Source organism: Onychostoma macrolepis, chromosome 04 (assembly GCF_012432095.1).
Source record: "Onychostoma macrolepis isolate SWU-2019 chromosome 04, ASM1243209v1, whole genome shotgun sequence".
Taxonomy (NCBI): domain Eukaryota; kingdom Metazoa; phylum Chordata; class Actinopteri; order Cypriniformes; family Cyprinidae; genus Onychostoma; species Onychostoma macrolepis.
In genome coordinates this window covers 15,520,500-15,534,493 of record NC_081158.1, presented here as the reverse complement: position 1 = coordinate 15,534,493, position 13,994 = coordinate 15,520,500, and the positions used below count along the sequence as shown (strand labels likewise).

The 13,994-nt window shown below is 38.6% G+C and overlaps 1 protein-coding gene across 1 annotated transcript; it reads right to left on the bottom strand.

The window, feature by feature from the left end:
- Positions 1–1,517: 1,517 nt before the first annotated feature.
- Positions 1,518–13,977, bottom strand: nup50 (nucleoporin 50). The gene is made up of 8 exons (XM_058772457.1): positions 13,836–13,977; positions 13,073–13,151; positions 11,859–11,942; positions 11,587–11,773; positions 7,915–8,526; positions 5,618–5,699; positions 5,416–5,534; positions 1,518–2,536 (listed from the first exon to the last, which is right to left on the bottom strand). Exons 2-8 carry the CDS (start codon positions 13,139–13,141, stop codon positions 2,337–2,339), a joined length of 1,353 nt encoding a protein of 450 aa, XP_058628440.1. The 5' UTR covers positions 13,142–13,151; positions 13,836–13,977; the 3' UTR covers positions 1,518–2,336.
- Between the last annotated feature and the right edge of the window lie 17 nt (positions 13,978–13,994).

Below are 13,994 nucleotides of genomic sequence, written 5' to 3'. Positions count from 1 at the left end.
AATATTTTGACCAGGAGGTGCGCTTCGAAAAAGTGAATTATTTTGTGAAGCAACTCGTCATCATTTTGATCCCCATCAGTAGTGTACATGTGTACATATCCACCACATGTAATTACACAAATTTGCATTCAGTCTGATGACTCCCGTGTTTGATTCAGAATCTTTAGGAACTACGTGGAACAAATTGACCGGCAAATTGTTTTCTGCATGCAGTTAGTAATGACAACACAATAGAACGTGGTTTTCACATAGAATTCACAAACCGACAGCTTATAATAATGTGGTCATTTACATAGCTGAATATTGCAGACTGTGTGCACAAACAGAAATCACATCAAATTCAACATCAAACAATCTATAGATGTTGATTGTAGTGAAAAGTATTTTAAAATGAATTACCAAAAACATAATATTGCCGTTTCCCACATTTCGCATCTTACTGCAATATTTCCCCCTTTACAAATATTTATATTTACAAATAAAATACCTAAATATCTTAAACTGGTACAAATAATTTCAAATACAAATACATATATCCTTAACTTATAGGAAACGTTAATGATTGTTGGTCCTAAACTAGCTTGCAAGTACTTGAAAACATTGATTTGTTTCTATTTATCTTTCAGATTCATACATTTGAAGCTATTATTCAAGCTTGTGATATGGAGTGTGTTAGTCAGTGCTTCCAGTTCTAACAGCAAAAACACAAGAGGGCAGCACTTGAACAGAATCTTCGAGGATGCAACACAAATCATCAGCTGTTTTAGTAAATGGACAGTTCTCAGTGAAAGTAGATGCTTACTTAACCTTTAGAATATATACTGTATTGTTCATCGGTTAAATACATAAAACCAAAGGTCCATTAAACCAAATACTAAATAAGCGGTTATATTAATTGTCTTATTTAATAAGGTTTGCAACCTTATTACTGATATTTGTGCCAGAATGAGTAACAGGGATGCAGAGGGATAGCTCAGCCAGAAATAAAATCTGTTGTTTGATAACCCTCATGTCGTTCTAAACCTGACTTACTTTCTTTGTGTAACACAAAAGATGTTTTTTTTTTTTAATCCATACAATGGAAGTCAACGATCACTAAATGAGAGTTGGGATGAAACGAGAGTGAGTAAATGACAATTATTATTTTTTGTTAACTACGGTTTAGTGCCAGTAGTATGTTCGTGACTAAATATTGGTTTGTAGATCCATTCTTCTAACTAGGATGCTGTTACTAAAACAAAAAAGGTACCAAATACAACATTGTCAATTATAACACTACTTTTAATCTTTAAGATTCATTCAGTAAGTAGGATAACCATTTGTACAAAAAAAAAAAATGAAAAAGGGGAAAAAACAAAAAGGTGATTTACATCATGCATGTGCTGGAAATGAAACAAATCATATCAGGTTCATTTGATTTATTCACCAGTAAATGAATGTAAGGTAGATCTAGTGCTGCTCAACACTTAAAACACATACCTCATCATGTAAGGCAGTAAAAAGGCCACTTACAGGGGAAAGAATTATAAAAAAAAAAAAAAAAAAAAAACACTTCCAGATCACACTTTCAGGACAGATTGCCATAAAGCATTCATTCTCAACCTCAGCAGTTCTGTGGTTTACATGCATCAGGTCACTCAATGTACAGAACACAAGATCCACACGTGCCATAATCCAAAATAAATACCATCACAGAAAGTCCTGTGAGAAAATGAGGTGTATATATATAAAAAATAACCAAGTCTATCTGATCACTTCCTCATATTCCTCGAAACTGTGGGGAATTACTTTCGATTAGAGCAGTGGAAATCTTCGGATGCCTATTTTGTTCTCAAAAAAAAAAAAAAAATTAGAAGCAAATCAATATTTCAAGATCTTCAATGTAATACTGACCTCTAAACAATGCCTCCTGCAAGCATGGAAAACTGTACCGATCTTCTCCACACTAGGCTTTGTAAATTGAATCACAGAATTAAAAACAAATCAACAAAATGATCTTTGTAAAACAGTCGGGTCCATCTAAACCTCGAAGAATTCCTTAAATAGCAGCTAAATTAAAACTCAAAGGAATGTCGATGAATCCAGACTCGTGTCTTTGCGATTACAAAATGTGGCCGTCGTTTCTCAACCATCTCTGATACAATGAGCAGCATTTACAGTAGGACCACGAGTGATTTCACAGTAGGTGAACCGATTGGTTTCCGTCACTCTTCTAGACGATTTACAGGACGCAGACGAACAGTTCTAGATCAGACAGAGAGTAAATGTGTGTGTCGTGTTACTGGAGTCGTACGAGCCACATTCAGTCAAACACATGAACGGGGGTGGATGCTGCTTTAAGCTTTTTTCTCTTGCAGGATTCGATGCAGCTCGTCTGCGTCCTCTGCCGTTTTCACGCGTATGAGCACTGGGACGGGCGTGCTGGGGTTCTTGTCGTCCACAGGAGGGTTTGGCACGCACACCACCATCACGTTGTTTTTGCCAGTTCGTGTGCAGGGCATGGAAGAGGGCACCATGATGTTCAGCAAGATGTTCCCTATGGAAAAAAACAGAAAAACCAGTAAGCACTCATACATCACATACTAGGTGAAGCTCTGTGTACAAAATAAAGCTGCTTAACTTAAAAAAGAAATAAATATATATATATATATAAATAAAAAAGGTGACTTTTTTTCAGGATTCTTTGGCGAAGTTCAAAAGAGCAGCATTTATTTGAGGTAGAAATCTTTAACATTATAAATATCTTAACTGTCACTTTTGAGCAATCGAATGTGTCCTTAAAGTAATACTTGTGTCTTTTTTAACTTACCCTAAACATCTGGGCCCGTATTCACAAAACATCTTAAGGCTAAAAGTAGCTCATAACTTACCCATTATTTTTAAGATTTTCTCCTAAATCTGCGTGTCAGTCCTAAATTTTTGCTCTAAGATTATTTCACAAAGCGTTTTAGCACTAAAACTAGCTCCTAAATCTGTGAAACGTTAGGAGTAGTGAAGAGGAGTCCTAAGTCACTAAGACTGTATCAAAAACTATTCCTAAAATGGCTGTTTCCAGCAATCTGCCTCGGAACGTAAACATTTTAGAAACATTTGACGACAATGAGCTTTAAAAAGGTATCGCCTTTGGTTTTGGAGATTATCCCAACTCCAAATTTTCCTTTGATTATATCTGTGATTTCATTAACCAGTTGGGCAAGAAATAACAGCTCTTCTTGCGTCCAGTTTGGTTTTCTTTTATGTTTGCATGTCTTACTATCAGCCACGATTATTCTACTCCTTTGTACTCCGTTTACATGCATATACACTAATTGTTTACGAGAAGCATACATGCAAGAGGCTGACAATTAGCTTAAACTTGTTTATTTAGAGACACTTAGCCTGCATTTTAAAATATTTATTTAAATGTGGCAATTAACATTTTTAATTATGGCAACATAATATCGCACTACAATATTTCTATGATCAACTAATCACTGTGTGCATAGTTAGTAAGCATGCCGACATCATCCACAGCAACGAGGTCAACCCCGCCCTTTACTCTTAGCTTAAGACTTCTCTCTATTCCTTAGTAAAAGTTTGTCTCAGCAGCTTTGTGGATAGGTTAAGAGAAAACTTAGCTAAAACTTTTACTGCTATTTTTAGGAGAACTCTTAGTGGCAAGATAAAATGTTTTGTGAATATGAAAGATTTTGATCCACTTCAAATGTTAAAGGGTCAGTTCACCCAAAAATGAAAATCTTGCTATTAATTACTCACCCTCATATCGTTCCAAACCCTTAAGACCCGTGTTCATCTTCGGAAAACAAATTAAGATATTTTTGATGAAATCAGAGAGCTCTCAGACCTCCATAGACAGCAAGGATCCTAACACGATCAAGGCTCGGAAACGTAGCAAGGACATCGGTAAAATAATCCATGTGACATCAGTGGTTCAACCGTAATGTTATAAAGCTACGAGAATACATTGTGTGCAAAGAAAACAAAAATAACCACTTTATTCAACAATTCATCTCCTCCGAGTCACCCTAGCGCCATTTTGGAGAGTATTACATATGTAAACAATGCATGTACGCGGATACGTCGTTTACATTCAGATCAAAGTGTAAACAACGTAAACAGCGTATCCACGTAAGGTGCTGCTGACACAGAAGAGCATACGGTGTTTACGTATGTGATAACTCTCCAAAATGGCGCTATAGGGTGACGCGAGGAGAATTGTTGAATAGTTATTTTTGTTTTCTTTGTGCACAAAAAGTATTCTCGTAGCTTCGTAAAATTACGGTTGAACCACTGATGTCATATGGACTACTTTACCGATGTCCTTGCTACGTTTCTGGACCTTGATCGTGTTAGGACCCTTGCTGTCTATGGGAGGGTCTGAGAGCTCTGGGAATGTATCAAAAATTTATTAATTTGTGTTCCGAAGATGAACAAAGGTCTTATAGGTTTGGAACGACATGAGGGTGAGTAATTAATGACAGAATTTCCATTTTTGGGTGAACTATCCCTTTAAACTACAAACTAGTTGACAGCATTTCATGAAATGCCCTGCAGGGGGAATCCAGATTTCCTCTAATAATTTAATCTCTATTAGGGTGCTTTCACACTTGGTTCGCTTGCCTGGTCCGAACCAGAGTTCAAATCCTCCCCCCTCTCCCTGCTGGACTGTGTTCATATTATTTTATTTGGGTCCGAACCACGGTTCATTTGCATCATCAAGCAAGCAGCCGTTTACCCTGTTGCTTAGTAACGACGGCGCAGGAGAAGGCAGCAAAATGCATAGTTGCCCTCTTCATTTTTATATATTTATGTTTACGAACCATTGGTTTTGTTTCCAAAGCTTCAGTACATAACGACACTTACGTCTGTATTACGAATGTACTGCAAATGCTCTAAAGAATGCTAAAGGCAAACATAAATGAAACATACAGCTCACTGCTTGCAGCGCGTCAGTCATGCTCGTCAGGAAAGTGAGTAAAACACACATTTTTATCAAATAATACATCATTAATAGCAGTTCACTTCCACAATTTGGTACGATTGCGTTCACATCAGCAGCGAACCGTACCGGAGTTCACTTGAATCGTACCCCAGACCACCCTTTTTAAGTGGACTCTGGTACGGTTCGTGGGTGCGCAACTGAGTTCGGAAGACAGCGTTCACATCATCCCAACGAACCAAACTCTGACGCCAATCGAACCCGGGTGCGCACCAAAAGTGCTAGTGTGAAAGCACCCTTAATCAAACATACCATTAGATCTAACAGTTGCAACTTTATTTCTCACTGTGAAAATGACAGTGATATCTGTGATTTCTTCTTATGACTGTGACTTAATATCTCACAATCTCATTAATTAACACAGAGCTCGATTATAGTCATCAATATGAATCTGTATCTGGATTCAGTTCACTTACCCAGGTTGGTGTCGGCTCGCACTAAAAGCTGAAGTTTGCTCTCAGCCACCATCTTCAGATGCAGTGTTCCGACCCCCTTCTCCTTAAACTCTCCATCCTTCTTATAAAACAACTTACACCTGCGGAAAGATCATTTTGAGATATAAGATACAAAAGAAATTGATGTTTGTTTAAAGATTGAGTGATGGGATGTTGCATGTACTTTTTGGAGTAGAAGGCATCTTTCTCCTTGATCTCTTTCACCACAGGAACGGGCGGCTCCTCTGATTCCTCCCCATTTTCATCTAAAACAAGGAAACACGGTAAATTTATGAGAAAAAAACATTTATCAAATATCAAAAATCAAAAATAATCCTCTTATAAATGTTAGTTCTGTGAGATGTATCATGATAAACGATACAATCAATAAAGAGAATAGCCCATAGGCAATTTCATTATAAATTAGAACCTTCATGCATATCTTGAATGTGCATTCTTTCCCCATACTGTACGTCTACTTTAGTACACCAAGATTTAACCAGTGGATATCGAAAAACATAATATTAAGAACACATCACTCCTATTGGTATTGATTTTAAAGAGGACATCCGATGCAAAATGTACTTTTATGTGGTGTTTGAATTTAAATGCGTGTTGGCAGAGTGTGTACACAACCACCCTATAATGCTAAAAATCCACCCAGTGCTTTTTTATAAATCCCCACAAATCATAAGCACTTTCTCAGAGCAAGCCGTTCACAGATTCTTGGCAAAGTAACGTAACTTTGACCAGGCCCCTCCCACGACTGTAGACAAACACTGCCGTTTTATCATGCCCTGACTGAACTGCACACGGTCTGCCATTCTTGTCTATACCTGCTCCGGCGTCGAAACAATGTCTCCTAAACGACTGAGGTGTTTTGTTGTTGGACGTGATAATGAACATAGCAGTCGTCATTTACTCCCGCGATGTGAGCCGCTGAAGACGCAGTGGATTACTTTCCTTTTTTGAATGAGTTCATGTTCTCGCAAATCATTCGTGATCCAGCTTCACTTACAGAAGTAGTGAGGTTTTTTTTTTTTTATGAATCTTTGCAAATCGCCTTTCCTAACAATGTGCTAGTTAGTAAGTTCCGCGACGAATGTAGCAAAAGTTTACAGCCTAAGTTTCTTAACCTTTTAAGACAACCTAGTAGGGATGTCACGAGAACCGATACTACGGTACCAAGTCGGTAATTACATTTTACAATCCTGTTTAAAACTGACGGGGGCAGGCAGAGCACATGCCTGGAAGTGTTTCAGTCAGTCCTCAAAGGGTAAAGAAGAAAAAATGCCTACAAGCACACAGAACTACTACATGCGGAAGATGGCGACGATATGAATATGACTGTGAGATTTAAATGAGTGTGCAGCTCTGAAAGAACGAGCGCTGCGCATGATCCCGCACACACAATGTTACTGACTGTCTGACAGTTTACAGCTTGTTCATTCGTTGTGTATCCGTCCGTGGATTATCCTTATTAACATTATTGGCTAATATTACTGGTTTAAATAATTGTTGTTTATGTTTATGGTTTTAAAAAATATTTTTGGCCTGCCAGTATGTCAGTGAATTGTGTGTGCATACGTGCATGTGTGCACGCGAGCGAGTGCATGTGTGTATTATTTGAAAACCAAGTGCCACTAATGTGTTTTTGTAATGTTAAATAAGAGTTAATGCTTAAGTAATATTGTTATTTTTTTCCATGCTATTGACTTGGCAATATACCTTAGAGGTATTGGTACAAACTACTAGATTTTTGGAATAGTGACATCCCTAAAACTTATATTGATCCTGATTAGACAACAATCAATTTTGAACATGCATTTCTACTTATCTTTAGTTAAAAAAATTATGGAAAAATTATACTACATGCAAAAACAAACGATAAGAAAACCAATATATTTTTGCACACAATGAATGCTATAGTTATTACCTTTACATTTTTACAACCTTCAATTTGCACATATCGTTTAAAAAGTATAATGTGCAATATTGGGGAATTAAAAAAATAAATAAAATTAATTTAGTTATTTAAAACAATCTGATTTCTTCAAAATTCCAAATTTTACTTTGTTTTGGGGAAAATTAACCAATTATCAAAATAGTTGTTAATTGCAGCCTAAATTTTTGTTTTGTTTGTTGTATTGTTTAAACCTTTTCTTCTGTTCTGCACATTATTGCAATTACATTTCCACGGCATCTCTACTGAGAGAATAAGTTATTTTCTCCCACATTTAAACTTTAACGTATTGTTTTGACCATTACAAAGAATTTCCCCATTATGGCTAACATATCAAGAAAAAGACCCTAACAATATTCTATTAGATAGACTGAAATGAAACAGAAAACTGCCTTGAAATACAAACTAAATGACACCACCTACAACTTTACAGTGAGAAGCTAACCTATGAATATGAATCAGTGTGTTTGCAGTATAAGTGAATAAGTGAACGTGCTCTACATGTCCTGCTCACGTACCTGCAGTCTGGCTGTTGCTGGCTGCATTCAGAGAGGACGACACCGCAGGACTGACACTACTGACCGCTGTTCCAAACACAGACACGCCTGAAGAGGAGGAAAACGAGAAAGACGGTGCTCCGCTGGACGCAAGTGCGCCAAGCACAGAGCTGTCCACCTTTTGGCCGAAATTAAAAGAGACGCCTGGAGGAGCCGCGGCTGCTGGCTTGTCTGCTGCAGCACCATCCTTGTCTTTAAATGAAAAGAGCTGTGGTGCTGCACCGCTGACAGACGCGTTCACAGCAGCACTCGTGCCGGAAACAGAAGCTGTTGTTCCACTCGTCAGAAGCTGCTTCTGCTCCCCTCCAAATGATGTGCTCTCCGCCTTACTTTCTGATGCACCGCTGCCATATTTCTTCTCGATGCTGGCCAGGTGTCGCTCGTAGTCACGGAAGATGGGGTTGAGGTCGCACAGGGGGTTGTCATTGACATGCTTGGTGATCCAGTCGCGCACAGAGCAGTTTAGTGCGGTGAGCTGCCGGTTGTATTCTTTACTGCTGGGGGCGGAGCCGTTAGAGGTGACATCACCATCTGTGGGGTTGGAGGAGGTGGAGTTGTTGAACGTTAAGGGACCTGAGGATGAACGGAGAGATGTCCGGTGAGCTGTAATATTACAAATGTTGCTTTGCTAACAGTATGATGACCGCTTCTCATCCTTCCTCTCTGACCGCAGGGGTGTTTAATTTAATGCCAAGTCATGAACAGATATTTGGCCTATTATTAGGGCTGTCATGGTGAAGGAATTATCCTTGCGGTAATTTGAGTGGCTCAATATACATACATATAATCTGTGTGTGTTACGATGTAAGGAATCAGAAACTGAAACTAAATAGCGTTGAAAACATAAACCTGACAATAAAATCGTTAGGCTATTGTTAGCCTATATAAATAACAGTTAGTTCTGATCCTCGAATCTGACTGACAAGAGACTTTTTCTGTTGATATTTCACCTGCGTGTTCTAGACGGGCTGTCAGTCAGTGCAGTTTCATTATTATGCCACAAGGTGGCAGCAAGGGACTGTCTTTGAGTGAGTCTTTAAACCGTTCATTCAACTACACGTTCAAAAACACTGATTCATTCAAAGGGAGATGTAACGAAACACGCTGTTGAAATCATTTTAACTTTGAGCGCCACTTTTAAAGGCTCAGCTGACCAGCAGAGCGTCGATGCTCAGACAGAGACTTCACTTTCCTTGGACATGACAACCTATTTTCACAAATATAGATGACTCGCCTGAAGGACAGACGCAGGTAATCGTATGTGCTCAGTCGATCTCGCTCTCATTCGCTGTGTTTAGGCTTGTTAAGTGCAAATCTACTGAGCCTTTGTTCAAATCAGCATGGTACACGTTATTACTAACATATTTAATATTCAGTACACATGCATGAAGTGAAAAATGAGAAGGGCATAACCTTACGAAAAAAGCACGCACGCAAATATCACGGTTGCTGCATTTCTCTGCGGTTATGCTCGTCAATAGCGATTGTTGCGATATCGAGTATTGCGATATTGCCGTTATCGCGACAGCCCTACCTATTAAAAGAATAATGAAAGGTGGTGGCTATAGACAAAATTCTGGCTTTCTTAAATATGTTCACATCTCACACATCCCATTGTAGTATGCAGTGACTAGAAGACATTTGTAGAATTGTTTCCCCAAGTAGTGCAACACTAACCAAAAACGGTGAATAAATAAAGGGTTTATTGCATAAAAAAAGCTAGATGGACACACCAATTTATTACATAATTATGTTATGTCAAAACTTGTGTCATACTAATGAAATTCCTTGGTTGTGTGACTGTTGAACTCGTGAACTGAAAGGAAGCCAATTTTCAGTGTGCTCAGTGCTGGGCATCATGTCAGACTGGGTTGGTGCCACAACACTAAAAATACCAGTTTGTGGTTTATAGGGTAAACAGGCTCTGTGATTGCCAAATGAAGAGCTGGAATAATACACAAATACAGAAGCAGCTGAGAACACTGCTGCCCAAAATAGACTATGAATTGAGACCAGATCCATAGTGAGCCACAAACAACTGGATTATTTATGAAGGTGGAAAGAGCCACATCTAAAAGATGATTTGTGAATGTAGACCAGTATTGTCAGAGTACTCAAATTAGTTCACCCTCAGATTTGAGGCAAACAGTAGCAGAACATGTGTCCAAAATTCAAATTCATTCAATTAATAATTCACATCTGCTATGATTTTGCCTGATCTAAAATGAACATTTTGCCACACCTGCTGGGTGAATTTGTCAGTTTTTTTGTAATCAAATGGAATTAAGCAGTTTTTTTCCTTATTCTGTGACAAAGAGTGCAGGTCATTAACTGTAGTGAGTTGCATTGCCATCTACATGGGCAGCATCTGACTTGAAACTAAACCCTGGAAGTGAGACCTACATTACAACCGCATCAAAATTGACTTAATTTCCATCGATATCGTCGACTTGATTGCACAGATACTATTTAAACTGAGCTGGATGATGACATCACTGAATTCAATGAACTTGCCTTCAGCTGAAAATTGAGTGTTTACTATTGTCCTTTTGCATTATTGATTCACTATTTTCCTATTTGATACTGTAAAGCTGCTTTGACAACCTGTATTGTTAAAAGTGCTATATAAACAAAGGTGACTTGACTCTTAGAATACTGCTAAGCTAAAAACATGACTCTAATCAGAATTAAAATACACAGAATTCCGTCATGTAGATCTGCAAAAACCAAATATAATAATTGGTAAAAAATAACCAACAACAAATAGAAAAGTAAATAAATAGCTAAACTGTATACAATCTGAACAGATTTTAAAACGCTTGGTATCATACAATTACCAACTATGTAAATTACAGATAAAAAACTGGCCAACATACACTAAACAACTGAGGATGACACATTACCAGGGCCAGTTGCATAAACATAGCCACTATGTTAAGACGCAGTCTTAAGAACTAGTTTGACCAACTAGCAGTTAGCCAAGAGGTAATTAGTCTTACTTTTATGATTCAAATTGGGCCAATCTACTGTCTTGCGCTTGCTTCCACTTCATGTATACAACCCATGCGCATGGCACTGCTGCTTACGTAATACACACATGCATCGGCCCGCGCATGCATCGTTTACATGAAGCAGAAGCAAGCGCATACGTCCTGATACTCTTTCCACAGTGGCGGTGCACCGCTGCAGACGGAATGAGGAGGAGAATAATTGTTGAATAAAGTCATTATTTGTGTTTTCTTTGCGCACAAAAAGTATTCTCTTAGCTTCGTAAAATTACGGTTGAACCCCTGATGTAACATGGACTATTTTACCGATGTCCTTGCTACGTTTCTGGACCTGGGAACATTGCAGTTGTGTTGCGGTCTATGGAGGGTCTGAGAGCTCTCTGATTTCATCAAAAATATCTTAATTTGTGTTCCGGAGATGAACGAAGGTCTTACAGTTTTGGAACGACATGAGGGTGAGTAATTAATGACAGAATTATCATTTTTGGGTGAACTATCCCTTTAAGTTAACAGCCAACCAGTTACTCATTTTATTTATTAGTTTCAATCAGATTTGACCCAAGGCAAAGTGCTTATTTTGGACCTTTTACTTACTACTTACACCAAGTTCATGTAAAAGACTTACCACTGTTAGTTTTAGTAGACGTGGGAACATTAAAACCAGCAAAGGATGGGGCCACCGATGCTACGCTGCCATTGGTCAGGCTGGACAGAGGTTTGAAACCAGCCCCATTACCGAAGCCCGAGAAAGATGTCGTCCCTGTGGTCGCAGAGAACCCCTTAAACGCTTTGAAAGCCCCTCCACTCTCTCCCTGTAACAAAACAACAAAACTCATCAATAAAAAGACCCTTGGAACACATAACTGGATGTCTGCTGGGACACCAGAGACGCAATACCTCTGCTCCTACATTACGACGCCTGGCTTTCTTGATGGCGCGATTCTTCATCACATCTTCACTCGCAATTGAAAACATTCCTGCCTGAGACCACAAGATATTTTCAAACAAACAAAAAAGATTTAATGCTTGAAACAATTAACTTTAAGATACTTTGGACAAGTATGGTAGCCCTTTTCCACCACTGAATAAAAAAAAAGAAAAAAGGTAATTGCGAGTCAGAGTTGCGAGATAAAAAGTCACAATCTAAACGAGATATAAACTCGCAATTGCGTGTTATACAAACTCACAATTCTGACTTTTTCCCGTCAGAATTACGAGAAAAAAATCTTGCAACTGTACAAAAAATCTGAGTTCTGAGAAGAAAAAAAAAGTCAGAATTGTGAGATAAAAAGTCGCAATAACCTTTTTTATTCAGTGGTGGAAACGGGCTTCCATAGATAAGAGCAGAGGTCTTCAACCCTGCTCCTGGAGACCCACTGTCCTGCAAAGTTTATTTCCAACCTGCTTCAGCACACCTGCCTTTATATTTTCAAGCAATCTTGAGGAGCTTGATTAGGTGCTCCAGGTGTGTTTGATTAGGGTTGTAGCTAAACTCTGCAGGACAGTGTGTCCCCGGGAACAGGGTTTAATGCTGCCTTCACGTGCTATTGGAAATTTCCTATTTCCCACTTATGAAGTCGTGATTACGAGCTTGTCATATTAAAGTGCTTTAATGTCGGAAAGAATAAAATGTAGCATCCCATTGGTTGACAATCATATAAACATTCACCGCACTACACATGCAGTTCGCTGACAATTCTAGAATTTCGGTCAAATACATATCTTATTTCACTGCTTATAAAACATACAATATGCTTCGCATGATCGTTCATATCTAGCCTATAAATACACTACTTTAGCGACAAGACAAAGGGATGTAGGCTCGTTGTTATGAGAACAGCATTGACAGCAGCAATGGTTGTTCCCTCCACCATGTTTAAAGTTTATGACCTGCCCAACTTGGAAACTCGGGTATCAAAATTATTTCTGAATTTCCCAGTAGTAAATACGACTTGAGAGGTCGTTCACGTCCAATTTCCGATTAGGAAACTCGTATTTACGATAATTCAGATAGCACGTGAAGGCAGCAGAAGACCTATGGATAAGAGTGTTTCCACTGGGAATGTAAAGAGGTTTGACAGTGAAAGTGTGTAGATGCTGAAGTGTCACACCTCCTCGCCTTCATCTTCCTGATCCCAGTTCCTGTCCGTCAACTCTTTTTCAGCAATCCGCTTGGCCATCACAGCTCAGCTGTCAAATACAAACATGTTAAATACAAATAAACTGGAGAAAGGCTAGATTACAATACAACGTAAAGGAAGCTTGTTTAACAGAAAAAAAAATAAAAATCTTCAAATGTTTGTTTTCTTTCACCACAGATGTATACTCAAAGATTAGCCTATATTTAAAACTTGGCTATTTTTGCTGACCAGTTCTGTTAGCTAGCTTTACGTGACATACACAAGCAGGAACAGTTCCTGGAGCAAAATTCAAATATCAACCTGATTTAGTCTTCTGTTCTTAACCATACTATTATTCAATTTGACCCATTCAAGATAAGACAACATTCAAACCTTCATTATAATAACTAAAACAACCCAATAGGGCTAAAATACTTCTAGAAGCTAACAACATGACTCGTTACTTAGCATATCATTTGAACGACGTTACAGATTGCGCAAACTACCGGCAGATGAATATTAGACAGGTCAAACGTGATTTAAATCGCTCGATTTCTGACCCAAATCGCATTATATTATATCCATGGTGTGCTTATCTATTGATAGGTACATTTATGTGAGTATGATGCTTTAAATGTGCGAATTGACGGGCCGGTTGCTGAGTAAATATGAACATGATGTAATACGGACCAGTGTGAAATAAACCACTAATTAATGAAGATCTAACCACTAATTAATGAAGATCTACACATACCTCACACTGTCTCCCGCCAACCGCTCGCGCCACACACACAGTATCAAGTGTTTGAATGATCACCGCGGGAATCTCGCGCATACAGGAACAGGCCGCGCACTCACACCGCCATCTTACAAACGTGTGTCACACTGCGCATGTGCGCAGAGCAGCATACTG

What these genes read in the sequence shown, in the direction of transcription:
- nup50 (XM_058772457.1), bottom strand. Translation starts at nt 13,141, where the DNA reads ATGGCCAAGCGGATTGCTGAAAAAGAGTTGACGGACAGGAACTGGGAT. An exon ending in GATGCCTTCTACTCCAAAAA is followed by an intron (nt 5,535 to 5,617) that starts GTACATGCAACA and finishes ATCTTTCCGCAG; the next exon opens with GTGTAAGTTGTTTTATAAGA. An exon ending in GCGAGCCGACACCAACCTGG is followed by an intron (nt 2,537 to 5,415) that starts GTAAGTGAACTG and finishes TTTTTTCCATAG; the next exon opens with GGAACATCTTGCTGAACATC.